This window comes from Miniopterus schreibersii (genome assembly GCF_964146895.1).
Source record: "Miniopterus schreibersii genome assembly, chromosome: 13".
Classification (NCBI taxonomy): Eukaryota; Metazoa; Chordata; class Mammalia; order Chiroptera; family Miniopteridae; genus Miniopterus; species Miniopterus schreibersii.
Genome location: NC_138113.1, coordinates 53,430,241 through 53,457,508, shown reverse-complemented (window position 1 = coordinate 53,457,508; position 27,268 = coordinate 53,430,241). Strand labels below are relative to the sequence as shown.

Below are 27,268 nucleotides of genomic sequence, written 5' to 3'. Positions count from 1 at the left end.
TGAGGGTGTTCATGGAATCTTTTGATTTACAGCTGGTCAGTTGGAAGCACAGCTGACAACCCAACTTGGGTTTGTCATGTGAACTGAAGGGAGGACAGTCTGTGGGACTGAGCCCTTACCCTGTGGGATCTGATGCTATCTCCAGGCAAAGAGTGTCAGAATTAATTGTAGGACACCCTGCTGCTGTTGCAGAGAATTGCTTGGTGGGGGAGAAACCCCCTACATCTGCTGTCAAGTGTTGTGAGTGTGGTAGCAGTGACAGTAAAGGAGAAACAGAGCTGTTTTTTTCCTACACAAAATGATAAAAGGAGGACTCCTGGAATATTAGGAAGAAAGGAAGAGCAACTAGAAGATTAAAACTGTGGGTGAGATAGGCTTTTTCCGCTTCTTGAGTTTTCTCGATTGTCTGATGCTTGAAGCAGGAAATATAGCATTGTCTAATGTGGTTTTCAATGTAGGCAGAGGGAATTTTAAAAAAGAAATGGGAGGGTGAAGGGATTTAAAGGGAGATCAAGTCTACATGTCACTTGACGGGTAAAAAGACATCGGCCCAGCCAGCGTGGCTCAGCAGATGAGCATCGACCTAGGATCCAGGAGATGGAGGTTTGATTCCCGGTCAGGGCACAGGCCTGGGGTGCAGGCTCGATCCCCAGTAGGCGGTGTGCAGAAGGCAGCCGATCAATTACTCTCTCTCATTGTTGATGTTTTTCTCTCTCCCCCTTCCACTCTGAAATCAATAAAGATATATTTTAAAAAAAAAAAGGGCAACATCAGTAGACTGATGATAACTGACGTACGCATAATGCAACATATAAAGTAACTACTAACATTTCTATTCAAAAAGGCTTAATAAAAATAAAATTCCTAGAGTCAAAAAGAACAAAGCGTGACTTTTTTCCTCTACTTCTCAGCTGTGACTTGACTGCATATTATTTCTGATTGGGTCAGACTGTAAGGCCATCCCCCTAATTCATTCACTTTTACTTGTTTACATGAACATTTAATGTAGTCTTGAATGAAGAAATTATGTAAAGTCCCTATCACAGTCACTGCTATATGTACCACATGCTCAATAAGTTAAAACTATAATTATTTATTTGTAAATAAAGGAGTTAAGATTGATCTTTCCCCTTAAAACAAAACAAAAAACCTGGCTTTCCAAGGTGTGAGAGCTGAGTCTCCTCCAGGCGCTGACCTGACCGACACTGTGGATGAGGCTGAGGGACGCTCAGGTGGCAGCTCTCTTTAAACCTGACCATGCGGAGCGCTTCATTCCCTGGGCCACCTTCACATCCTCCCAGTCCAGTTTGGTGTCCGGAACCTCATCTTCTGGCTCTGGATCCTTTCTCAAGGCACCCTGGGGCGAGGCGACCACGATGGGCAGAGGACCGCATTCCTCCCGGAACTCCACAACGTGGAGGCTCTTCTTATCAGCCAGCTTTTGGTGGGTTTCCTGAGCAAGACCAAATGGAGAAGAGCAGTTAGGTCTGTGAGGCACATCTGTAATTCAAAGGCAGGAACAGCCTTCAGCCAGAGGGAAGTCGGCAGTAACAACACTGCCACTCAGGGGATTTAAATACCCTTTCAGCTGGTTCTGGGGTGACCTGTTCTAAGTGGGATAATCTCAGCCCCTCCTCCCCACCTCCAACTGGGATGGAGGAAAGGCCTTGGCCTCTGGTCTCTGGCCTTCCAAGCCCTGGCAATCATGTGCCATACTGTGCCCAAAATCAATCTGAATCTCATCAAGCCCCAGTCTAACTCCCAATTCACAGGACACACAGGGAGAGAAGAAGTGAAGGATCCACATGTAGTCAGCACCAGACTGGAAACCACAGGACAAACAGCCTGGTTTCTTCTATAAAACAAATGCAAGAAAAAAAGAGGGGAACCTATACATTAAAAGTGACTTAAAAGACACCAAAACTTACAATGTATTGACCCATCTGCAACCTGATTCAAACAAATTGCATAAAAAAATTTTTTTCATTGACAAATGGACATTTCTATGCACACTAATGAGATGTGTGGTAATATTAAATTCCTGTTAATTCTTTAAGTAAGATAATAAATAGTACTGGGGGGTAGTTTCAAATCCTTATCTTTCAGAGATACATATTTATGGATGAAATAAAATGATGTCTGAGTTTTGGTTCAAAATAACTGGAGCTGGGTAGGGATGGTACTGAGAAACAAAGCTGACCACGAGGTGCTCCTGCTGACATGGAGGAGAGCACCAGGGGTCTCATGGCAGAAGGCAGCCATCAAAGTCTGGAAACAGGAAAATTAATTTAGTGGATGGATGGTTTACTAAAATACCTGATTGTTCAATCTCATGTTTTCAGGCTCTGTCCACCTTGTAGTATTCTCTCTAATTCTACATATGTTTGAAATTAGAAAAGAGCTGTTTCATAAAAACGAAATAATTTCGTTAATCAATAACATGCTACTTAAATTGGTGGGGCTTTTTCTCATGAGTAGCACATTAAATAATGCAACCTTTTAATAACTGATGATATCTGAGATGGTTTGATATATAGTAATTACACTAGAAGATTCAAAATACTAACATAAAACAAAAACATCACATAAGTGAACAAGTGTACTTGATCATAAATATGAGCTATGTAACACCAATCTTGTCACATCAAGTAATTAAACCTCTAACAATAAGTTTAAATTTAGAAGTATTTTTGAACTATGTTTTGGATAGTACACACACACAGCTGTTCAAAAAATCTTTTAAACAAAGCTTTTTCTTTTTTTTTTGTTAATCCTGGAAAAATATGCAGATATTTTTCTATTGCTTTTCCGAGACAGTGGAAGAAAGGGGGTGAGAAGAGAGAAACATTGATGTGAGAGAAACACATCGACTGGTTGCTTCCCGCATGCGCCCCAAGGGGGCGAGGAGTGAACCTACAACCCAGGTATGTGCCCTTGACCAGGAATTGAAGCTACTACCCTTCGGTGTACAGGCTGACACTCTAACCACTGAACCACACTGGCCAAGGCAACAAAGTATTTTCTTTTTTCTTTTAAATCCTCACCTGAGGATATTTTTCCCCCATTGCTTTTGAGAGAGTAGAAGGGGGGGGGGGGAAGAGAGAGACAGAGACAGAGAGGGAGAGAGGGAGAGATGGAGAGAGGGAGAGAAAAACAGATGTGAGAGAGACACATCGATTGGCTGTCTCCCACACGTATCCCATCCAAGGTCGGGGATAGAGCCTACAACCGAGGTACATGCCCTTGGCTGGAATTGAACCCAGGACCCTTGAGTCCACAGGCCAATGCTCTTTTAACTACTGAGCCAAACCAGCCAGGGCCAAAGCTTTTTTTTAAAAAAATTAATTTTCCTATTTTAAGCAGAGAGAGCTACAATGATTCCATAGATCACTTTGTTAAAAAACAGCCATCAAACTCCCTGTAAGGAAGCCTGTCAAAATCCTCAACAAACCGAGGCCAGAAAAAGGGAGTCTCTTAAACCTGGCTCTGCTAAGTTCTACCCATCCTTTCAAGGGGCACTCAGCCCTTCCTCTCTACTGGGAGCAGTGACTGTGACTGTGACTGTGACTGTGACCCCACCGGGATGAGGGCGCAGGTGGGAGCGGCCCAGGGCTCCCAGCTGAGTAGAGAGATAACCTGGCATGTTAGTGCTCATGGCTCTTCGTAAGTCAGGATCTGTCTGAACGACCTACACAGGGACGATGGACACTGCTTCCCCTAAAGACAGCTCTAGTGAGTGTGAGTGGAAAGGGGTGAAAGGCTTCACCCCAGTCCCAGTGGAAAGGTCTAAATTAGGAAATGCACTTTCTCTTTTACTTTCTCTATTGTTGGAGATTTAGAACAAGCATGTATTCTTTTCATAATAAAACACAGATTGTAATTACTGGCTTTTAAAAATACTTAATTTTGAAAGTTCAAAACACACATGAAGTATTTTTTTAAAGGTTATCTTCATGAACTAAGTCTTCAGTTGGATGAACTACCCAATTAAACAGCACAGAACCCGTGTCCTCAGGAGGCTCCAGGAAATGGTGGTCAATGCACACAACTAAAATGTAAGCAGAACTTCTGATTCAGACCCGGGCATGGTTACCTGGCGAGAGAGCCCCTGGAAGAGGCCCCGGGTGAGGTTGAGCATGTTCATGGACCCCGAGACCTTGGCGTACATGTCTTTGATGCCAATGAGACGGCAGATGGTGATGATGGCCCGGTGGCAGTGGAGACCGTAGCCTAGAAAAGGGGAGAATCGCAGTCAGTCACCTGCTGGTTTTCACACAGTTTCAGGCTCTGGGTTTAGAAGACAATGGATCACAGCCTGGCTTCATCACTTTCCAGCTGGGTGACCTTTGACAACTTACTTAACTTCCCTGATGACCCTTATTTAAGTGAGATGTTATTTGAATTAAAAGAAATAATATAAATGTCTTGAGCAAATAGGCAAAAAACCAGGGCTGTTATGAAGATTGACTGAGCTGCCTGAAAGTTCCTGGCATCCTGCTAAGAACTCAGGATGGAGGAACACATGTGCCCTAGGTTGCTCAGCTGCCCTGAGCAGAGGTGGCCACTTTCCCCTCCTGGGAAGACTGGCTTTGTAAGACTCTCCCTGGACGTTCTCCGCCTGTCCTCACCTCCCTGCTGGCCTGCCCTCCAGCCACATGCCCTACTCAGGTCTACTTATACCTTCTCCAGGCGGAGCTTGAAAACCACAAACCAAACACATCACTTCCTCTTTAAAGCCCTCACTTCCCACTGTCCTCTGAATAAAATAAAAAATAAAATAAAATAAAAAATAAAATAAAATAAAATAAAAATAAAGAACTCCACCCCCACAAAGCCCTCTGTGACCTGAGTCTCGATGACCTCATGCAGAGACTCCGCCCTCCTGCTGCTGGCTTCCCACTTGGGGAACTTTGAACTTGTGTTTCTGTGCCTGCTCTCCCTGTATGGCTACTTCTCACCTTCAAGGTCTCACTCAAATACCTCATCCTCAGAGAGGTCTTCTTTAACCACAAGACTGAGGATCTCGCCCCTCCTTCCCAAGGCCAGAATGCCCCACACCGGCATCCTGACTGCCATTTCAGGCCTCAGCAGAGCCTATCCGATGTTCCCCCCAGTAGAATGTGGGCTCCATGAGAGGTGGATATGGTTACTGCTGAGTTCCCAGAGCCTAGATCAGTACCTGGCAAATGCAGGTGAGAATGAGAGAAAAGAGCCCCAAGTTTAGATGTTAACCTTTGACTAGCCAGACATGAAGCTCAGCAATCTCTCCACTCACTTTAAGGTGCTGCATTTTTCTTGGTGATTCCATATATGCATGTAAAGACTATATTCTTACCTAGAACTGTCCTTCCTATTTGAAAGGGAAATATATTGCAGGCTCTGTAGCTGTGCCAGGTCATTTGAGAACTGAGGGCTTCAGAGGGTGGCTAACGACAGGCTAACAAAGGGTGGTTGTTCTTTTGTGTGGAGTTGCACACACACAGAACGTGTCCATGTGTGAACAGTGCATGTGTACACTGATGTATATAGATGCACACACATCTGGAGAGGTGCACATGCAAGGGCGTGCGAGGCAGATGTTTGGAGGGCCCTGCTCTGCTTGCTGGATGACCGGGGCGTGATGGGGAGCACTCGACGGAGGGCGTGCAGGCTGCACAGCACCTGGACCACATGAGACGCTCCCTCAACAGTAGCCACTGTTTTGCAGAACCTAGCAACAATGTTAAGTGACGGCTTACTGTACACACTTGGATAGAAGAAAAAAAAATTTGTTTAATAAAAGCTAAATTCACCTGTGTGGGGTACAGGAAATGCTTTGTAGTGCTATGTGCGGAAGCGGATACTGTCCTACAGCCAAGGCAGAAGTGCCCATGGTTGAAGCCTGGGAAGGTGGCTTCTTCATCCCCCTGAAGATGCACATTTACAGCAATGCCTTAAAGACTTCAACATTCACAGATACACAAACATCTTTTTTACTTTCCTGAATCCAGTTTTCTACTTGGCATTCTTTTTGAAATTAATATCCTCTCACAGAAATAGGGACACACAGGAACATACTTTAGGAAAAGCTATCTATAATGTATCATACTGTTTTAGCTTCAAAATTAGAATATTTAACCCCAATGCACAGGAAATAGGTTAAACTATATAGAAACGTGAAAAATAAAACGGACTAGAAGACAGAGAAAATAAAAAATGCTAACTTCAACAAGTAAAATTGGGACAGTCTTTCTTTCTTTTTTGTATTGATTTGGGGAGGGGGAGGGAGAGAGAGGGAGAGGAAGAGAGAGACCTCAATCAGTTACCTCCTGCATGCACCCTGATGAAATCAAACCCGCCACCCCCTGGTGTATGAGGCGACACTCCAACCAACCGAGCCACACTGGCCAGGGTGGGGCAGTGTTTCAAAAATCATTTAGATATAAAAATTATTCCGACTTCTTAAAACCTAACTTAGGTGTTTCTGTTTGGCATCTTCAAAATGAGCTCAAGTAAAAGTGAGCAAAACTGAACTATAACTGCTCTGCTCTCTCTTCAAAAAATTGTAAGAGTTTTTTAGTTACCTCTGGGTTGTTTCTTCATCTTGATATGTGTCCTTTTAAACCTCAAAGAGATATCATGGAATACTGGAGGGGAAAACATAAAGATAAGCAAAGTTAGGTGTGCAGCTTAACGCCCTTTCAAATACTACAGAGCATCTAATACGACCATAAGCAGCCAAGGATGAGTGACAGAGTCTGATTTACCCATCGCCACCTTCTCAGGAGAGAAAGTTTGCTTCTACATTTTGTTTATTGTAAGAACGTAGCAACAAGCAGAGAAAAAGTTACCAAAGAGATATGGTGCCGCATATAATGAGCAAGCACAACCCTGCAGATTTTAAAAAGATTAACACTCACTTGTATGGTCTTCATATCGTTCTATATAATGCAAATAGTGAACTGCTCTGTTCTTTGCCTGAAAGATGAAAAATATTCTTCTTAACTCTATTGCTGGAATTTACATTTTCTCAGAGATTTCAAAAAAATACCTCTCGCCCTGGCAGGTGGTTAGAGCACTGGTCCATGCACGAAAGGGTTCGATTCCCGGTCAAGGGCAAGTACCTGGGTTGTAGGTTCGGTCCCAGCCCCAGTAGGGGCACATGCGGGAGGCAACCGATGGATGTGTCCTCTCTCATTGATGTCTTCCCCCTACCCGGACCTCGCTCCCTCCCTTCCACTGTCTAAAAATCAACGGAAAAAATATCCTTGGGTGAAGCTTAACAAAAAAACCTCTCATAACATATTTTATTACAGAAAATTTCAAACTTACACAACAATTTCAGTATATACCTCTAAACGCTAAGGATTTAATTTAAAAAACACACACAAAACTTAACCACAATATCACTATCACAGCCTCAAAAAATTAACAATAATCTTTAGTATCCTTGAACATTTTGTGTGAGACACTTTTTCTCAGTTGTCACAATTTTGGTAACAATCACAAGTCTGATGAAAACGATGGGAAAGCATACAGGTATTTCAGAAACTGCTCTTTGTGAGATATGGAAACTCGGACAGGAGGCCTGAGGGAAGGGGTCTTATTCTATTCTATTTTATTTTTGTATGTGGTTCCTAATGTGTCTAGCACATAGCCTATTGATCTCCTACTGTCAACTAAGGAAAATATACATACTTTTCTGAAAGCGTCCATTCGTTCAGTGGCTTTTCCAATGGCAAACCCTTTAAAAGAAAAAGCAAAAATGTGAATAGGGCATACATTTGGCACATAATGCCTTTCACCACATTTCAAGTTTCAGCTCCCACAATAATTCACAGCACTTCATTTTTCCTCCACCCGCAGAAAACCTGCTATCTAAAACGAGTGCCAAAGCAGAAGGCTAGAGATTTGCTTGTCTGTTCTGGGGCATTTGGGAAATAGTACATTTGGATATCTAATCCATAACATTACCTTTTATAAATCTCTGTATAAAACTAAATATACTCACTTAAAAAAATAAAACTAACCACGCCCTAAATTAATAAGGTACATGGTTTTGAATATTTTAAAAAATAGATTAAAATAACTGGAAAGGTTGGGAAAACATAGATTGCTATAGAGTAAAACCATGATTTCACTAGAACTTTCAAATGCAATTCAGATTTCAATGAACTGGGAGATAAAATCAATGATTCTTGAATTTGCGAGTGCTTGACCCCATGAAGTGAGGTTTATCACAAGTTCCGAGGAATGCCTCCACTGTCTGCTGTCACCATCAATTATTAAAAGTAACATAAGACAGCACTGCTCCATGAGAGATGCAAGACATCTGAGAACCTGGGACAAATGGATTCCAATTCCTAGTTTAAATACAACTTAAGCCACACAAGCTCTATAGGAAAATATGAGTAAATGTATTTATAACCTTCAAATGAAGGTTTTCTAAGCACAAAACCAGAAATCCAGAAATAAAACCAGAAGTTAAAAAAGACTGACAAACTTGCTACATAAAGGTTTAAAACTTCTGTGGATTTAAAACTTACACGTGGAAAAAAGAAAAGAAGTCAAAATATATGATAGACAATAGGCCAATGTCCTTACCCTACAAAGAGCTATACCCTCAATAAGGAGAACCATCCAACAGAAAGACGGGCAAAGCAAATGAACTGACAGGCCCCAAAGAGGAAATAACAATGGCCAATAAACATCTACAATGGTGTCCAAACTCTCATGGTTAAAGAATGGAAATGAAGACAGAGTCTCACTATGACACTGACAACCAGTCACGTTTGATTATATTCAGGGCTGGAAAGGGCCTGAGAGTACAGATGAACATAAATTGAACAGCCTTTGGGAAGGGTTCTGGCAACAAACATTCAAAATGCATATAATTTTGAGGCAGCAATTTCAGTGCAATTTTCCCTATTGACATTCTTGCCAAAGTACGACCAATTATATGTATAAGCAGCTATTTTTGTTTTTGTTTTTAATAAACACTACAAAATTGGACACAACATAAATATTCAGCAATAGGGAAAAGGTAACAAAAGTTACATTTACCCACACAGTGGATCACTATGCAATCAGTACAAAGAATAAGGGGGAATCTGTTTTTTGCTAATACAGGAAAATCTCAGGGTAATGCTAAGTGAGAAAAGTTAGGTACATTATGGATATACTATGATCCCTTTGCATAAATTTAAAAAAAGATACATGAATAAAGAATTTCTGGAAAGATACAAAAAATATTTGTTAAGATTGGTTTCCTGCCCAGCCAGCATGGCTCAGTGGTTGAGCACTGACCCATGAATCAGGAGACTGCGGTTCGATTCCCAGTCAGGGCACATGCCTGGGTTTCAGGCTGAATCCCCAGTGCGGGGTGTGCAGGAGGCAGCCGATCAACTCTCATCATTGATGTTTCTCTCTTTCTCTCCCTCTCCCCTCCTCTTTCTGAAATCAATAGGAACATATTTTTTAAAAAATTAAGAAAAAGAGATTGGTTTCCTTTGGCAACGTACTATCCATTTGTATGACTTGTTTTAAAAGTGTCAATGTGGTTAAATAGGCAGTTTTCTTTCCCTTACACATTCAGGTACACATTTCAAAAGTAGACATTCACTATGGAAACTTTATAGAAAATAAGAAAAATTAAATGAGTGGCAAACTTATGAATTAGAGTAAAAGTTATTAACCTTTTTGGTGTATATCGTTCCAGTCTTTTATTTGCATATAAACATACTTTAAAAAAAAATTTAAGTAAAAAATTTATTGGGGTGACATTGGTTAATAGGATCATATAGATTAAGTGTACATTCCTATGATACTTTTAAAAAAAAAACAAAAATTGGGATTATATTTGGTCTTATCTGAAGTTTTTTGTTTTTTTTAACTTAGTATTATTTTGTAAGTTCCCATAACTCTTCAGTGGCTACAGAACATTAGACGTATGGCTGTATGCTTTTTGTAAGTATGTCCCTACTGGTGAACATGCAGTCGTTTCTTCCCTCTCACTTTTCACTATCATAAATAACACAATAGTGTTTTTAAATACCCATCGGAGACCTGGCTGGTGTGGCTCAGTTGGCTGAGTGTCATCCTGTGAACCAAAGGTCACAGATTCAATTCCTGGTCAGGGCACATGCCTGGGTGTTGGGCTCGATCCCCAGTACAGGGTGTGCAGGAGACACCCCATCAATATTCCTCTCACACTGATGTTTCTCTCTCTCTCCCTCTCCCTTCCTCTCACTCTAACATCAATGAAAACATATTTTTTAAAATATACCCATTGCTCCTCACAGCAAAGGGATGCGAGAGCTATTCTTTCTTTTCCCTTTAAGTGATTTCATGGGTTGACCACAAGGTTTGCGAGCCCGAACCCTAAAAGGTTTCATTTCTCAGTAGAAAAAGCCTGGCCAGCAGCATGAACCATGACTCAAAGCCACATGCAGGCCACACCTATCCCCACCTCCGCCACCAGCACCTCGAGTGTCACTACACCTCATTCACCTGCGGCTCCTTTGCCATTCCCCACGACGACCAGAACACGGACCGATTTCTTTCTTCCCTCTTTTGCTGTCATATTGAAAACATTTCTTACCTAAAAGACAAGATGTTTCATAAATATTACACCTTAAGAAAACTCTGAAGTAGGGAACTGCAGCGGCCTCCTTACACGTGCACACACACACGCACACTTGTGAACAGAGACACGCCATCCTCTAGTCCACGAGCACAAACAGCAAACTTCCTCCACAGAAAGCCTCTCCCTAGACTGTTTCTTCTGGAGGAAACTGGAAATAAGACTCTCTCCTCCTATTTCTCAGGGTTATTAGCAGTTCAGCTGAGGTAACTTAAAGGGATCTGAAACTACACAACTCAATGGACCCCATTTTAACAAATGTATATAAAGGAAAATTTCAAGTTGCTGATTAAACTTTGACATGGTTTATAACTGATGGCTATAAGACACATCCCAGTATCAGAGATGTGGAAATACGAAAAAATGTGTATTTAGAAATAACAAAATGCAATATATAGAAAGAATTAGCATAAAACTGGATCTCTCCACCAAGGATTAGGTTCACCTAAAAATAGAAAATTTGGAAATACCTGCTTATTATGAACTACAGGAAAACCTGCATTTTTTTTTTTTTTTTAATGTATATAAAAGGCCAGGAACCAGGAAACTGTTAACTAAACAGCCTACACTGCAGCCCCTTTCTCATAAAATGAGGTTACAGGAAAAGGGAGCTGGAGTATACTTCTGTGGGTCACCTTACAGGAAATCACCCACATACACCAAGAATTCTCAAAGGAATTAAGTTCCAAAAGGTATACACTGGGGCCCAAAGACTTAAATGCTTATAAACATATTTTAAATTCTATAATAAACTGGTATTGAAGAAACAACATACAAATTCAATCACAAACTCAATAAAGGATTGCTCCATAAGGCAGTTAACACTAACAACCCCGCAGCACCCCTCCAAGGGAAGATGACTACTTTGGGGATCTCCCTGCAGAGTGACTGAAGTTTACCTGGCACAGGCTTCAGTTCCCAAGGCCTGCTGGGTGATTTCCCATCAAGAGCTGTACATGCACAGCAGCTCCACGCTTCCCGGCCCTGCCCCATGGCTCCTGCAATCTCTGCTCCCTGAACTGATGCCAGATTCGGCTAGCTCATAATTCGAGGACAGATTGCTAATGCTACTTTAGCTTTAGAAGGAGGAAATCTAAATGTAATCATCAAGTTCTGTTATCAACACCAAAGTTGTCCTGTTATGCAACTTCAACTGGTAGCCCCCCAAAGAGGAATAGTCAGGAGAACCTGTATCAAGTGACTGAAATTCAAGTTTCATTATTTTCTTACCCAAATCAGCTCTGTGTCTTAGAAAATGTCACCAATCAAGGCTTTTCCTCACAGTTCTCTTGCCCTATCCCCACATCACCTGCCCCAACTTTCTCAACTTCTCCAAAGGCTTAAATGGGTAATGAATTCAGCATGCCTACCTCAAGTATCCTGGTATCAAAATCATCATATGTTTCTGCAGAAAGAAAAGAGACAGGCATACAGATACGTGTCTATACAATTAGTGTATGAAAGCATGTTCAACACAGGCATGATTATCGATGTTTATGTGAGAAAACTTGAGTCTTTTGGTGCCACTTCAGAGGCCATGCTCTGATCCTCCACCATCACTCGACCGCTGCTCCGCCACGAAATTCATAAACTCCGCCACCTCGACCGCATCCTCCTACCCTCCAGCTCTCTTGACTCAGTGACTCCCCAGTGACAGTTCTAGGAGCTTCCCAGCACCTCTGGGCTCTTACCCACTGCTTTCCCTTCTCTCACCCCCACTGGTCTTCACAGCCTCTCCCACTCAGCCAACATGCCGCAGCCTGTCATTTCTCCCAGACCCTGGGAATATCCTCGACTCCCTCACCCTTTTCTCTCCCCCGCAGTGCCCAGGCCTGGAGCAGTGCAGCTGCCTGGCTGCACCTGGCCTGCTGGGTGCCACTGAAGTCAAAGCAGAGCACACACACGGACCCCTAAACATTCCCGGTCAGCCTTCCATGTCCTTTTAGTGAGGCCTCTCTCCACTCACCACACAGCCACTTCACATACTCTATGTTCCTTTAACCTTTTAGTATAGACAATTTCAATCATATACAAATAAGAACAGCAGAATGACAGCTTATGTACTCATTAGTCAGCTTCAACAATTACCAACTCATGTTAGTCTTTACTCCTCTAAACTTCAATTCCCACCCCACTGGATAATTTGGAAGAAAGCCCCAGATACCCTACTTTTCATCAAAATATTCTGGTGAATACAGGCTCACCTGACTCTGTCCCGAGCAGCCCACTTCTCTTTACTCTGAATCTGGCCCCCACTGGGGCCTTGGCTGATCTTTTTTTTCTGTCCCTACCATATCATCTTTCTCATCCCAACTGAAGCATTCTGTTCAGCTCTACTCATGCTCGCCAGTCTCTCCATCTCAACCTCTGCTCTTCTCTTTAGGCCAAACTTAAGCAAGCAGCTGCACTCTTGGCTATTTCTTCACCTCCTCAAGAATGAATATTTGAGATGATTTTCCTCTACACACATGGGGCAGAGTGGGGAGGAGGGAGGACTTTGTTTTCTAATTTGGCCTAATTAGGATTATCAATTTTCCTTTCACATGTGCCTTTTATGAGGCTTAATGACAACGATCTGTTCCTCCTCTGGGACGGAAACCCTGTTACGGAAACGGCACGCCCACGCCACGCCGCTCCACAGGCACCCAGTGCCCAACTGTGCTGGAAACTGCCGTGTAGATCCGTAACGCACACTGCCACGTTTAAAGCACAGTAACGATGTCAGAACCCAGTGCTCTGCATCCTGCGTGTGGAGTACTTCTTGGTTACAGGCCTCTAATGTTCCACAAAATATAGCTGGATAACAATGTAAAGCTATTGTCAATGATGTTCAAGTCCTTTTTTGGAAACAAGCAATCTAAACAGGCAAGTAAATAAAGTCACATTAAGGATTCTAGAACTGCAAGTACTCTCTGTCACAAAGGTAAGCAAAACCAGGACTCTGCTACCTCCATTGGGACCAGGGTCGGGGGGGCCAAGACTGACACCTCCCCACGAGTTTCCACTCCAGCCTCGCTCCCGCTTAACCTTCATCTTCCTCTTGCGGTCCCACTCTTCTCTCTGCTGGACCATGTCGGCCTCCACCTTCTGCTGCTCCTCCTTGCTTCTTTGGGCAATGGTCTGCACAGCGCCATCCCTCATAAGGGGGACATTCAGACCAGGCCACAAGAAGCCACTACGCCCTGAAAGTTTAAAAATATACATGAATAAGAATTTCTTTAAAGCATTTCTTGAATGCTAAAATGCCAGGCAATGGGTGCATAGATGGCACTGCTGGTAGGAGTTTAAACTAACATAATCACTCGGCAGACCACTTGGCACAGTCACTAAAATGTTCAATGTGCCTACCCTAACAGCTAATAATTCCACTTCATGGATTTCTTTTTTTTTCTGCCAAGGGCCATTTGGATATTTATAACATCATTCACTGGCCATACAAAATTATCAACTTAAAAATTAGCTATGTAAAAAAGCTCCTAGATTTATTGAATTTTGAGTCCCTGCAGTTGCCTTGGCAGGGCTATATGTTACCCACCCCTTGCCTAGAGAAATACTCCCACATAGGTAGGAGGCAAATGTGTGCCTAGACAAGGATGTCCATGGAGAGCTATTTGTAAAGGCAAAAAATGGAAAAATGTGCTATGTGTCCAGCACTATTGGAGGAGTTAAATGAACCATGGCATAGCCAATCTATGAAATCTTCTGCACCAAGCTGAAATAATGAGGTGGTTCTATAGGTTCTGATGTGGAACAATTTCCAAGATCTGAGTGAAAAGGGTGAATTATAAGACACTATGTAGCACATGATATAATTTAATTATTTTTAAAAAGAAGAAAATATATATTTCTTTTAGGGTTTTTATGTATATAAAAGCATTAAAAAATGCCAGAAGGAAACACACCAAAATGAGATCAGTGGTTTCCTTAGGATGGCAACTGGGAAGGGGGTATCAAAAGGCACCAGAAGGACTTAAGTTTCTCCTACAGTCTGAAGTTTTTACTGAGAAGTATGCATATATGATGGTTATAATTTTTTAAATGTTAAAAATAAAATACACGGTAAGTCAGAGATGATCATCCAAGGAGACATGCAGTAACTAGAACAGTGAAGGTATTTTTTTCATGCATGAAAGGCTATTACTATCAATGATAATTTGTCAGCAACCACAGTACAAAATGCCAACTGAAGTACACCATACTATTTTTATTCTTCAATAAATAATCATGTGTTCTGGGGTTGGCAAACCTAAAGGCCATGGGCCAAATCCAGCCCACCACTTGCTTCTGTAAATAAAGTTTTATTAGAACGAACTATACCAATTTCATTATGTATTGTCAAAAACTGTTTTATGCCCCTGGTTTTAACAGAGACCATGTGGCTCACAAAGCTGAAACTATTTACTATCTAGCTCTTTGCAGAGAGTTTGCCAACTCACCATTTATTCCATCTTTTATCCTGAATCGTAAGCTAAGGATGGGAACTGTCAAAGGAGATGCCAGACCGACACTGAAGGCTTGTTGAACGAACGAATGAATGAATGAATCCCTTTCTATGAAATTTTCCTCCCCTAGAATCCTGGGGTAAGCAGCAGATCCTAATGCCCTTCAAGAGAATTGTTTTAATGCTTTTAGACTGTAAAAATATCTATAAAATTTGGGGGAAAGCCTTAAAAAGCACCTTAGCTGTTTTTTTAAGCTTACCTTCACCAATGACCTGACCCCTGTTCAAATCCTTTCTTCTCTTTCTCTTAGTTCTCTTGCCTCTTCCTTTTCTTGCTCCAGCACCAGTCTCTGCTAAAGCACCTTTCCACAGCTCATCTGCTGTCACTGCAATGAAACAGGTTTTTATTCATTGTATTTTTAAGTAATGATCTATGGTCTCCCATTGACTAGAGAGGACAGAAGACCACTGCATCATTACAGCAATGAAAGTAAAATTAAATCATTCTTTGCACATATCACGTGGCTATATTTGGAAAGCACAAGAGGTGACAATTCTACTACCTTCAAATATGGCCTTCCTCCACAAAAGACAGCCAACATGTAAATCCCACTCTCCAGCAGGTTTGTTTCCCAGACATTTTATCAACTTTGTCACAGGTCTCTTCCCTGCCCTCTTGCCTCCATTACAACCACAGAGATAATCAATAACTATCCTTCATAAATACAGATTTTTTAGCCTAAACAAGAATTGACATGTCAATCTGAACCCACAAAATCTTAATAATTTGGGTTTTTTGCTTTATTTTTCTGTGAATGATCTAAATAGCTCCATGTAGCCTTCAAAATCAAATGCCCAGACTCACTTTCAAATCTAATTAAAGTTTAATCCATATACAGGGAAGAATAAGTGAGCAGGGGTTTGACAGTTAATACCTGCACGTGAGTGTCCTTTCTAAATCATGCCTGTCTTTTACTTTAAGTATAGACTCTGACACTGCTGATTTAGTTCCACTTGTGAATTTCTAGGATCCCAAAATCTTTTTCTACCACACATTTCAATCAGTATTTTCCCCTTTGTACTTGTGGAATGTTCAGATTCTTCTGAATTTTATTGGTGTAGCTACACCATTTATTAGATTTGAATTCTCTCTTCCCGAGGACTTCCAGCCTTTCACAGCACCACCAATTGAGTTTATAACCACAGGTTCCATTCCGTTATCAATTTATTTAACAAAGGATCAAGCCACACAAATGCTGTATTAGTCAAAAATCTGAGCTCCATATAGCTGCCTGCCTGAAGTATTGACATACCTGAAAGACAAGTGAGCATCTTCGCCCTCCTTCTCTGGTGGGCCCTTCAGGTTTCAAAGTTCTACCTGCTGTTTCCTGAAAAGCCTTACCTTGACCCTCAGGGTGGATAAGAGGGACAGGGAAAAATGTTTTGCATTTATAATACTGTTAAGTGCTTTAACCTGCACAGTATACCGTTTTTCCAAATACACACATATTATTACAGCTGATCTCCATAACTGAAGGTCTTAAAAGTAAGTGAGACTTCACATCACATGCTGCTTGTTTATCCCTGGTCAGAGCAAAGGGTTTAGGTTGAGCTCAAACTTTAGGATGACACTGATCCACTTAAAAGCAGACCAGGCTCAAAATAAAATTACCAGCCTCAGACTAAACTCTAAACATTTGATTTTCTTTCCTGACTGCTTAAAAATGGTAGTGCCTACAAATGCCCCCCCAACCTGAAAGATCACGAGAGCATTTCTAATGGGGGCGTATTAAGAGGTCAATCAATGGTAGAGTTTTTAATTACTTAGAATCAGAAGAAGCAAATGACTCATTAAGACTAAAAGGGATTCTATTTGAAAAATAACTTGATATTGAGATAAAGATGTAAAAGACCAAAGAGTTTAGTTCATCTTTTTTACGTAAGGGGAAAATAAAATTTCTAACTACCTTTGAAAAAGACAGCAAATCCTATGTCAACTTTTGAATGGCATTATGCTATTTAAAATGGTTTTCATTTGTTTTTAAGATTATAACAGAAATAGTTTTTTTTAAATTTGGAAAATATACACAGTATGAACAATATAAAAAACAATCAGAATCCCATCACCACTGTTAGATCAGTAGGTATATTCTATCTTTTCTTTATTCACTCATGCATACTTGTGTGTGTGTGTATTTGTTTTAGACAAAACTGGAATTACAACACATGCACAATTTTGTATCCTGTGTTTTTTTAACTTATTATATTGTGAGCTTTATCTCATACTCTTAGTATTATTCACAAACATAATTTTTTAATGGCTACAAGTTGAATTAAATTGTTTTGACAGAAATTTTAATATTTTAACACAGGACATACTGGTCTAAGAGTCTAATTAACTTAAAATGCTATTTAGAATAGACTTACTATTATTTCAACTCTTTCTGTCATTTTCTGGAAGGGCACAAGTAGGTTAATATATACTCCTGTTAACTACCACAGTTATGTAAAATAAAATACACTAGTCTTAGGAAATCTTAATGAACTTTGTAAAAATGTTTTATTTCTTGGAGGAAATCTGGAAAATCAAAGAGTATTTCCTACTGAAACAGCAAAAACTAGCCCCATGCTAGTTTCAGCTGAGTTCGCACCCTTGAAGCTAATCTCAATATGACTGGGGAGCAATAAACTCATAAGGCACAGAGCCCCATAGCTGAGAAAGAACACAGGCTAATGCAGAGTCAGGGGCAGGTGAGACAACAGTGCAGGAATGGGGCCTAAGAGGGCAAGAGGCACCTCAGAACAAGAGGAGTTAGAGGCCTTTTAAGGCAGGGCAAAGAGCATTTTAAAAAAATTCCCAAGGCCTCTGAGTCTCATATAGTCCCCAAAGTACAAAGTCAGCTCTGAGAAACACTTGGAGCTAGGGGCTCCAAGAGACTCCAACTCCATCCACCTCTCTTCTCTTTGCACCCAAATCTGCAGATTCATTGAAGCCTATGCTACCTGCAACATCCCTACCACCTGGTCCTCTTTGCTGCACCACTACACAGGTGACCTAGTTACAGGAGACCTCCACGTTACAGTGAACTGCACCCACACAGTGAACTACTCAGCTGTCATAACAGGGCACTGGGGGAGTTTATGAACCAATGTAGAAAGTGTATAATATATCGCTGCATGAAAAGATGGCAAACCCAGGATTTCAGGGCAGTAGGGTTGTAGGTGTTTTCCTTTTTTGACTTTCTGTATTTGCCAAATAGTTTAAAATAAATTGGCTTTATAATTCTAATTTTTTAAAATTTGCCTAATGCTGAGTTGTAACTTCAATCTCCATTTATTTCAGTTCAGAGTTCAGTTCAAATTCTATCATAAGTAGGAGCTGTGTTAACAAAATGTCTACTTAAAATAAACTTCTCCTGATTAGATGTCCTATCTCGACTAAAGCACAACTGGAAACAGACTCTTGAGTATATTCTTGGTGTGAATCTAAATCAGCCTCAAGTGACCCAAATAAGGCATTAAAGTAAACTAGTAGTCCCCAAAGTATAATACAAATACGACTAGCAGCGTGTGAGATAATTCTACAAGGTACATGAAGGAGCTTTTTTTTTGGTTAATCCTCACCCGAGGATATTTTTTCCATTAATTTTTTAGAGAGAGTAGAAGGGAGGCAAGGGGTGGGGGAGAGAGAGAGGGGAAGGCGGAGAGAGAGAGAGAGAGAAAGAGAAACATGGATGTGAGAGAGACACATCAATTGGTTGCCTCCTGAAAGCACCCCAACTAGGGCCAGGGAATGAACCTACAACCCAGGTACGTGCCCTTGATGGGGAATCAAACCCAAGACCTTTTGGTCTGTAGGCCAATGCTCTAACTACTGAGGAACACTAGCCAGGGCAAGGAACATTTTTATTTTAATAGTACATCACATACTAATCACTAAAGTGTTAATTCATTTAAGGAAGAAGAAAAATTAAGATAGAAAAGCACCTTTCATTTTCCTGTTTCATGAAATGGGAGGTTTGTGGCCAGTCTACGTACATTTAGTGAAGAAACTATAGGATCTATACTGTTGGCTCATCAAGTTGTGAGGAGAAGAAATCCAGCATTGTGTCTGCAGTGCACGGGTCAAGCTGCTGAAATGACAATCGTCTCTGGTTCCTGGAGGTAACAAAGGGCCTGTAGGTAGATGGAATAAAACTTTTGAGTTAGATGCTCCACAGCTGTGAAGAAACATTGCCAGTACCAAATAATTAATTGTTCCTAATAAAAATAAGTCATTAAAATCCTGAACTTTTAAGAATCATATTTTGAGAACAGTATTTCTTTTAAAACTAAAATAAAACATTGGACTGATAAACGAAATGGCCATTCTAGTTAGAGTTACAGTTCATTCACACAAAGGATGGGGCTGTCTAATGAAGGAAGCGACCTGCCCACAGCAGGGTTGCTACACTGCAGGACAGGACCCCATGCTCCCTGCAATCTATTCCCAGCAAATGGCGCCCTCTGCTGCGTGCAGCCGGACAACGGAAAGACCCACGGGGAAAGCAAAGACCTGGTTAGAAGAGTAAGGTCCAAAACAGTGTTAGAGCATCCTACCCCTCTTGTTTAAAAAATGAGGAGTGGGTGTGAATTCACTTTACAGACTAACTCCAGAAGCATATACAAGAAATTGGAAACAGTGGTTGCCTCAGGGGAAGAAAATGGATATATTTGGGGTTGGAGATGAGAGACTGCCTTTTTTGGAATGTTTTAACCATATATATATGTATTACTTTAAAAAGTGTTTTTAAACAGCCATGTCTTAGAGGCAGTCATTTTATCAATGCCATGGATGGTGGTGTCCTGTGAGGAAGATGGCAGGGGTGAGGGAAACCAGCGAACTCAGGGAAATGGAAATACTGGAAAAAAGTGTACATGCTTGAGCTTTTGCATCTCAGTGGGGAGCCTAGTGACTACAAGAGAAATGAGCTCTCGAGAGGAAAAGGGTCATTTAAGGGTACTGGGCTTGACCAACAGGAAGCCAATGAGTGACAGCAGCTATCCTCCAGTCTCTGAGAAGCTATAAATAGGAATAGGTAACAACTGCCTGTCCCACAAGGCCAAACACCAGAAATGATCTTAGTGGCAACAGGAAGAATCTGATTGAGCATGTGAGGAAAACTGATACTAAATAACGGCAATATGTTGTCAAAATATCTCCACTGTAAACAGATATTGAAAAAAATAAATAATCTCTGTTAATAATTAAAAATCATTTTACCCAACCCCTTTGTTTCACAAAATACTTAGGCCTACAAGGTTAGGGATTTGCCAAAAGTCATGAGACAAGTTAGTACATGACAGTTAAACACCAATTTCAATCCCAGATGAAGTACTCAATGGCATGAGGGTGGAAATTGGCTCAGATGACACTGTGAGGTAGCTCACTTAGTGAATTACTCAAATAAAAAGTAAATAGAAAATACTGGTTTTTCATGTTAAATAAATTCAGGGCTTCAATGATCATTCCAAACCTCATTCTGCTGGGACACATTTTAGCTTTCCTTGTAACTTCTTCAATCTACAACAAAATATCAACTGCACATGAATTTCACCTTGCAGCATTTAATACTACAATCTCTGATATACCTGATATACTTTGAGTGTAAAAATCACTACCATCAGATTTAGAATACTTTAATTTTTTTGAAAGATTGGAATACTATTCATAGCTAATAATGTACTTAGCCCAAAAAGGTCCAATTGTCAAAAGTAGAAATAAGTTGATTTTTAGAGTTTAGAAATAATCTTTTTTTAAAAAATATATATCTTTATTGATTTCAGAGAGAGGAAGGGAGAGGGAGAGCGAGAGATAGAGATAGAAACATCAATGATGGGAGAGTCATCATTGATCAGCTGCCTTCTGCACGCCCCCTACTGGGGATGGAGCCCACAACCTGGGCATGTGCGCTGACTAGGAATCAAACGGGGATCTCCTGGATCCTAGGTCGATGCTCAACCACTGAGCCATGCCTGGCCGGGCAGAAATAATCTCTTTTAAAACAATTGCTACAACTAAGTTTACTTAGATTGTGTTGTGATTTTTAAAACAGGAGACAGCAGCAGCTCCTGCAAGTCACATTCTGAAACTCAGTTACAGGTAATTATCCACTGATAACCAATGATCACTTTTGCTCTGATCCTCTGAATTCTTATTAATTTCAAACCATGACATTCCTGTCTCAGGAACAGCCACCATGGAGTCTACAGACAGCCATGCCCAGGAAGTCCCTGTAAGTGGACGTCTTCAAAGACACAGACTCTGTTCCTGAAATTCTCACTTCATTTTCTAATAGTTTTCACCATGAAGAATTTCTTCCTTCTAATTAAACCTCCTCTTTTAAATCAAACTGGTTAACTAATGATATTTGAGAGATTTCAGAAAAATTATGGCTACGTTTCTGACAAATCTATTGCAGCATTTAGAAAAATATTGCAATAGGTACAAAGGAAACAGAGCAACTTAAAAAATTTTTTTTAAATGTTTTTAGAGCAAATTTTTTAAAAATTTGGTGTTTTTTTTTTTATTGATTTCAGAGGGACAAAGGGAGAGGGAGAGATAGAAACATCAATTATGAAAGAGAATCATCAGTAAGCTGCCTCCTGCATGCCCCCTACTGGAGATCTAGCCTGCAACCTGGACATGTGCTCTGACTGGGAATCGAACCGTGACCTCCTGGTTCAAGGGTTGCCACTCAACCACTGACCAACACTGGCCGGGAGAGAGCAACTTTTAAAAATCAAGACAATCATTAACTCTAGGAGAAAGAAACTGTTGAAGAAGAAAATGTAATGACAGAATACTAACTAGCCAAGGCAATCATTAACTCTAGGAAAAAGAAACTGTTGAAGAAAATGTAATAACAGAATACTAACTAGCTCGGCTGTAATAATATACACATAACCTTAATAATGAAAATACCATCCACAGAGTTCATCCAAATTGTGCAAATAACTCCTGGGGAAAAGCAGGGATGGAGGTGGAAGAGAGCTCTTCAATTAGCATAACAATGTTAACAGAGACAAAAGCAATATATACCACCTATTTAGAAATATAACCAGAAGAAAGCTGAAAGAATTGAAAGCATCTGACAAGATGGAAGGTGGGAAGGAGTAGGAAAGGGAACTGGTATTGAGATATAAACCTTTTAGTGTTCTGTAAAAATATAATATTTTAAGAACTAATACAACAATCTTCAAAACACGGACTACTGTCCCTATTTTACAGATGTGGAAACTGAGGGTCTGAGGGGTGACATTTGCCCATGTTTGAAAGGGTAGAAAGTGGTGCAGCAGAGAATTGTGCTGTTGTTCTGCCAGTCACCCTTCTTCCCCGCTCAGGGCCTTCCTCAGGGCTGTCCCCTCAGCCAAGAGAGCTCCCCTCTGGCCTTCCTCACATCAGCTCAGTTCAGGGACACTGCCTGGCTGATAAAGGGCAGAGTGCTTATGAATGAATGAATGACCCAACCAACAAATGAACATTCCTCTGCTGGACCTCCCAAGTAAGGTACTCAGACATATCGACAGTAAAGCCCAGCACAGACTTCCCGAAACTCAGACACAATGGGATTTCAATTCTGCCCTAAGCACAGTCCATATGGAAAAGGCAGAATTTAACTGACCACAGGCACAACACAGGCTCAGCAGAGCTTAGTGTCCTCCCTTTCTGGAGAGTGAATGAAGAGAGAGCCCTGTACTATGTTGGTGAAGGAGCAGAGGCCCCTAAAAGACTGTTAGGAGGAAGCATCATGGTATCCAGACAGCTCAGGACCCAGTCCTGTCATTTACTGTCTGTATGACTTGTCCAAGTCACTCTGCCTCTCAGAGTTACTTCATCATCTGTAAAAAGGGAATAACAACTTCCTCATAAACACTGGTGTGAGGATTAACCAAGACTACATGTTATAAGCCTGACACACAGGCTTATCACTCAATTAAATCACTCAGTTTGAGTGGATAAAAAAGCTGTGGCACATTTACACCACGGAGTACTATGCAGCTATGAAAAGGAAGGACCTTTTGGCCTTTGGCACAGCATGGAGGGAACTAGAGAGCATTATGCTAAGTGAAATGAGACAGTTGGAGAAGGACAAGTACCACATGACCTCACTTATATGTGAAATATAATAAACAAAATAAACTGATGAACAAAGTGGATCCAGAGACACAGAAGCTTGGGACAAACTGAGGGATCTGAGAGGGAAGGCAGGGAGGGGGTGTGGGTGGGGAGAGATTAATCAGGGAACTTGTATGTTTATAGGCATGGCCCATGGACGTGGACATTGGTATAGCTATTTTTAAAGCCTTAAACTATAACAACTACAATCATCAGTAATACTCTCTAAGGACATATGAAAAGACGCTCAATGTCGCTAATCATCAGAGATGCAAATTAAAACCACAGTGAGTTATCACCTCACACTTGTCAGAATGACTATCATCAATAAATGAACAAACAAGTGCTGGCGAGGATGTGGGGAAAAGGGAACCCTCATGCACTGTAGGTGGGAATGCAGACTGGTGCAGCAACTGTGGAAAGCCGCGTGGAGTTATCTCAAAAAATTAAAAATGGAACTGCCTTATGACCGAGTAATTCCACTTCTGAGAATTTATCTGAAGAAATCCCAAACACTAATTTGAAAGAACACATGCACCCCTACGTTCATTAGAGCATTATTCACAGTAGCCAAGATTTGGAAGCAGCCCAAAAGCCCATCAGTAGATGAGTGATAAAAAAGCTGTGGTCCATTTACACAATGGAATATGACTCTGCCGTAAAAAGGAAGAAAATTTTACCCTTTCTGACAGCACAGATGGACCTGGAGAGCATTAGCTAAGTGAAATAAGCCAGAGAAAGACAAATACCGTATGATTTCACTCATATGTGGAATCTAATGAACAAACTGAACTACCAAGCAAAACAAAGACAGACTCATAGATAGAGAGCAGACAGACAGCTCTGGTGGGGGGGGGGGTGGGGTGTGTGTGTGTGTGTGTGTGTGTGTGTGTGTGTGTGTGTTGGGGGAGGGTGAGGGGATTGAGCAAAAAAGGAAAAAAAAAGAGAGAGAACTCATAGACACGGACAACAGTGTGGTGATTGCAGTGGGAGTGAAGAGGGCATAGAGAGAATAAAGGGTGATAAAAAAATAAATTAATAAATAATACTCTTTAGATTCTATGCATTTCCACTATAAAGAGTGTGCTTTGTTCACTGACATTTCTAAAAACCACATGCAGTACTCTAACATTAGATCTTAGAAGATAGTTAAAGAAATGAATCTCACCATTGCTGAGAACAGTCTTCAATGCCAAACTGGAAGCTGTTGGAAAGGTGTTTAGGTAAAGCTGCCTGGACCATAAGTGACCTGTAAATTATTTAAAAATATTTTTTAAGATATATTTTTACATGAAAAGGAACTTTAAAAACAGTAAAGCCCATATTTAATATCTATAGAATAAAAGAACCAAGACAAGTAAATGAGTAATTTCTGGGCTCCATGACCACTTGCTCAAGTCACATCATATCACATCTCCTTCATTCTCACATCCAACCAGCTACCAAGCCCTATAAATTCTCCTGAAAAACTGATCCACCTGCCAGCTGAACCCTCCTATTATCTCACTGCCCCTTCTTAGTTCAAGCCTCATCATCCCCCAGCCACATGGTAAATAACAAGTCTCCTAGTAGGTCTCACTGCTTCCTCTGTAATTCACCATCTGCTGACAGGCAGGCCTAAAATAACAGGTCTGGTCCCTTCACAGTCCCGATACACCACTCTTTAGCTCCCTATTGCTTGCAGAACAAAGCCAAAACTCCTCAGCATGGCCTACAGGGCTGCAACTTGGCCCCAATCTTCCACATCAGCCTCATCTCCTTCTAGCCACACCAGACTCATAGTCTTGAACACACTCTGCTCTTCCATCGTTTTGTCTCTGACATGTTCTCTGGTTTGTCTGAAAGAGCACTTCTTGGTGAAGCCTCCCTGATTCCCGCAATGCTCCCCCAGCACTCTGCTCCCCTCTCCAGCCCCTGAAGCACCAGGCTGTAGCTGTACTGTGTACCACTTCATAAACTACAGTGCTTCACAAAAGGGTCTGACATTTGCCAGCAACTGACTTTTGAAAAGGGTGCTGCTAAGGCATATTAGTGGGGAGGGAATAATTCTTTCAACAAGTGGTGCCGTAACAACTAAATACCCATATAGAAGAGAATCAAGTCAGAGCCCTACTTTACATCATATATAAAAGTTAACTCCAAATGGATTAAAGACCTAAAGGTAAGAGCAAAAGCTAAAAAACTCAGAAAAAACATAAGGTTAAATCATCATGGCCTTGGATTTGGCAATGGTTTCGTAGATATGACACAAACGGCATAAGCAATAAAAACAAAAAATAGGTAAATCAGATTTCATCTAAATTTAAAACCTTTATGTTTCAAAGGACACTATCAAGAAAATGAAAAGCAACACACACAATGGGAGACATTTTTAAAACTATATTCATTTCAGAGAGAGGAAAGGACGAGACAGAGATAGAAACTTCAATGAGAGAGAATCATTGACCCACTGCCTCCTACACGCCCCCTACTGGGGATCCAGCCCACAACCCGAGCATATGCCCTGACCAGGAATCCAACCCTGATCTCCTGGTTCTTCTGTGAATGCTCAACCATTGATCCACACAGGCTGGGCTGGGAGACATTTTCTACAAATCACATATCTGACACGAAACTTGCATCTAGAAAATATAAAGGACTCCTACAATTCACTAATAAAAAAGACTGCCCAATTTAAAAAAGGGCTAAGATTTAAATGGACATTTCTCCAAAGACTGTATACAAATGGCCAATAAGCAGTAAGAAAAGATACCCACTAGCCATCAAAAAATGCAAATCAAAATCAGAGTGTGATCCCACTTCAGACTCACTAAGATGACTACTACATAATCAAAAGGACCGACAACAAAAGTTGTCAAGGACGCGGAGAGATGAGAGCCCTCACGCACTGCTAAATGATAGCTGCTAACGGCCAACCGGCGTGGACAGGTCTGGGGGTGGGGGGGCGACAGCAAAACTGACATTCGAAATATCCTTTTTCCCCCCTATTTTGTTAATCCTCAGAAGGATATTTTTCCCATTGATTCTTTTAGAGCGTGGAAGGGCGGGGGTAGGGGAGGAGAGAGAGGAGGAGAAAGGCACATCCATGCGAGAGACTGGTTGCCTCCAGCAGGCGCCCCAATCCGAGCCGGGGATCGAACCTGCAACCCAGGTACAAGCCCTTGACCAGCAATCGAACCCGCGACCCTTTGGTGCGTGGGCCCACGCTCTAACCACCAAGCCAAACCGGCCGGTGCGAAATACCCCTCTTTTTAATAATGGCATTGACCAGCCCAGAATCTAACACGACTGACCCTAATCCACTCCATGCGACTCGAGCTGCAGGGAGGCCTCTCTCCCTTAAGCTTTGCCGGCCGCCATCCACCTCGAACCCGCGTCCACATCACCGAATGAACCCGTGGGTCGCGCCCGCCACACTTGCTAGCGATTCCCGGCCCCTCTCTGCCCAGCACGCACGAGCGGTCTGCTGAACCGCGTCCAGCCCTCGTGTCCAGTCCTCCTCACTTTACAGGCTGATCCTGCGACCCAGAGAGGGCGAGGGCGCCCGCAAGGTCACACAGCGGATCCAGGCGGGACGGAGCCGGGTGTGAGGGGCCCGGGGTCCGCGCGCGGCTCCTCTCTTCTCTCCGCCCGGGCAAGCCCCCCGCCCCCGCCCCCGCCCCCGCCCCCGCGCCGCTCGCACCCCGGCTCCGCGTCCCCGCTCTCACCCGCCGACGCGCCGCACAGCGCAGGGAGGCAGCCCGCCGCGCGCACCGCTGCCGCCATGGTGCAGCCCCCACGGCGCCTCGTCCAGGCAGCCCTCCCCACCAACTGCCGGACTGCAGCTCGTCGCCCGGCCGGCCTCTGCTCCCCGGGGCGTAATTCCCGAGGCCAGACGGCCGCCCCGGAGCGCAGCCCAGGGTGGGAGAGTGTCTGAATTTGCACTGGGTGCAGCAAGTCCGGCGCAGCTGCGGACAGCCTCGCAGGGTCCTCGCGTGAGGACCCGAGGGCGGGGTTTGGGCTCGCCGCCGCCAATGGGGGCGGGGCTAGGGCTACTTCGTTGCGGTCT

General features: G+C 42.1%; 1 protein-coding gene across 2 annotated transcripts; it reads right to left on the bottom strand.

Moving 5' to 3' along the window:
* Positions 1-1,077: 1,077 nt before the first annotated feature.
* On the bottom strand, positions 1,078-27,190 carry MRPS5 (mitochondrial ribosomal protein S5). Of its 2 annotated transcripts, none has more exons than XM_081156260.1 (12): positions 26,928-27,190; positions 24,389-24,469; positions 19,101-19,238; positions 15,323-15,448; positions 13,570-13,803; positions 11,992-12,026; positions 10,489-10,579; positions 7,678-7,724; positions 6,900-6,957; positions 6,564-6,626; positions 4,094-4,230; positions 1,078-1,453 (listed from the first exon to the last, which is right to left on the bottom strand). In XM_081156260.1, the coding sequence occupies exons 1-12, from the start codon at positions 26,983-26,985 to the stop codon at positions 1,229-1,231; spliced, it is 1,293 nt and encodes a 430-aa protein (XP_081012386.1). In that variant the 5' UTR covers positions 26,986-27,190; the 3' UTR covers positions 1,078-1,228. The 2 variants fall into 2 exon arrangements, with proteins under 2 accessions (XP_081012386.1, XP_081012387.1); XM_081156261.1 differs by lacking the exon at positions 26,928-27,190 and adding an exon at positions 26,725-26,871.
* Positions 27,191-27,268: the final 78 nt, after the last annotated feature.

Excerpts from the sequence above, each read along its gene's own strand:
- MRPS5 (XM_081156260.1), bottom strand. The coding sequence starts at position 26,985 with ATGGCGGCAGCGGTGCGCGCGGCGGGCTGCCTCCCTGCGCTGTGCGGC. Across the intron at positions 12,027-13,569 it reads CGACCCTGGTCCCAATGGAG|AAACATATGATGATTTTGAT; the intron begins GTAGCAGAGTCC and ends TTCTTTCTGCAG. Across the intron at positions 7,725-10,488 it reads GAATGGCAAAGGAGCCGCAG|GGTTTGCCATTGGAAAAGCC; the intron begins GTGAATGAGGTG and ends TTTCTTTTAAAG.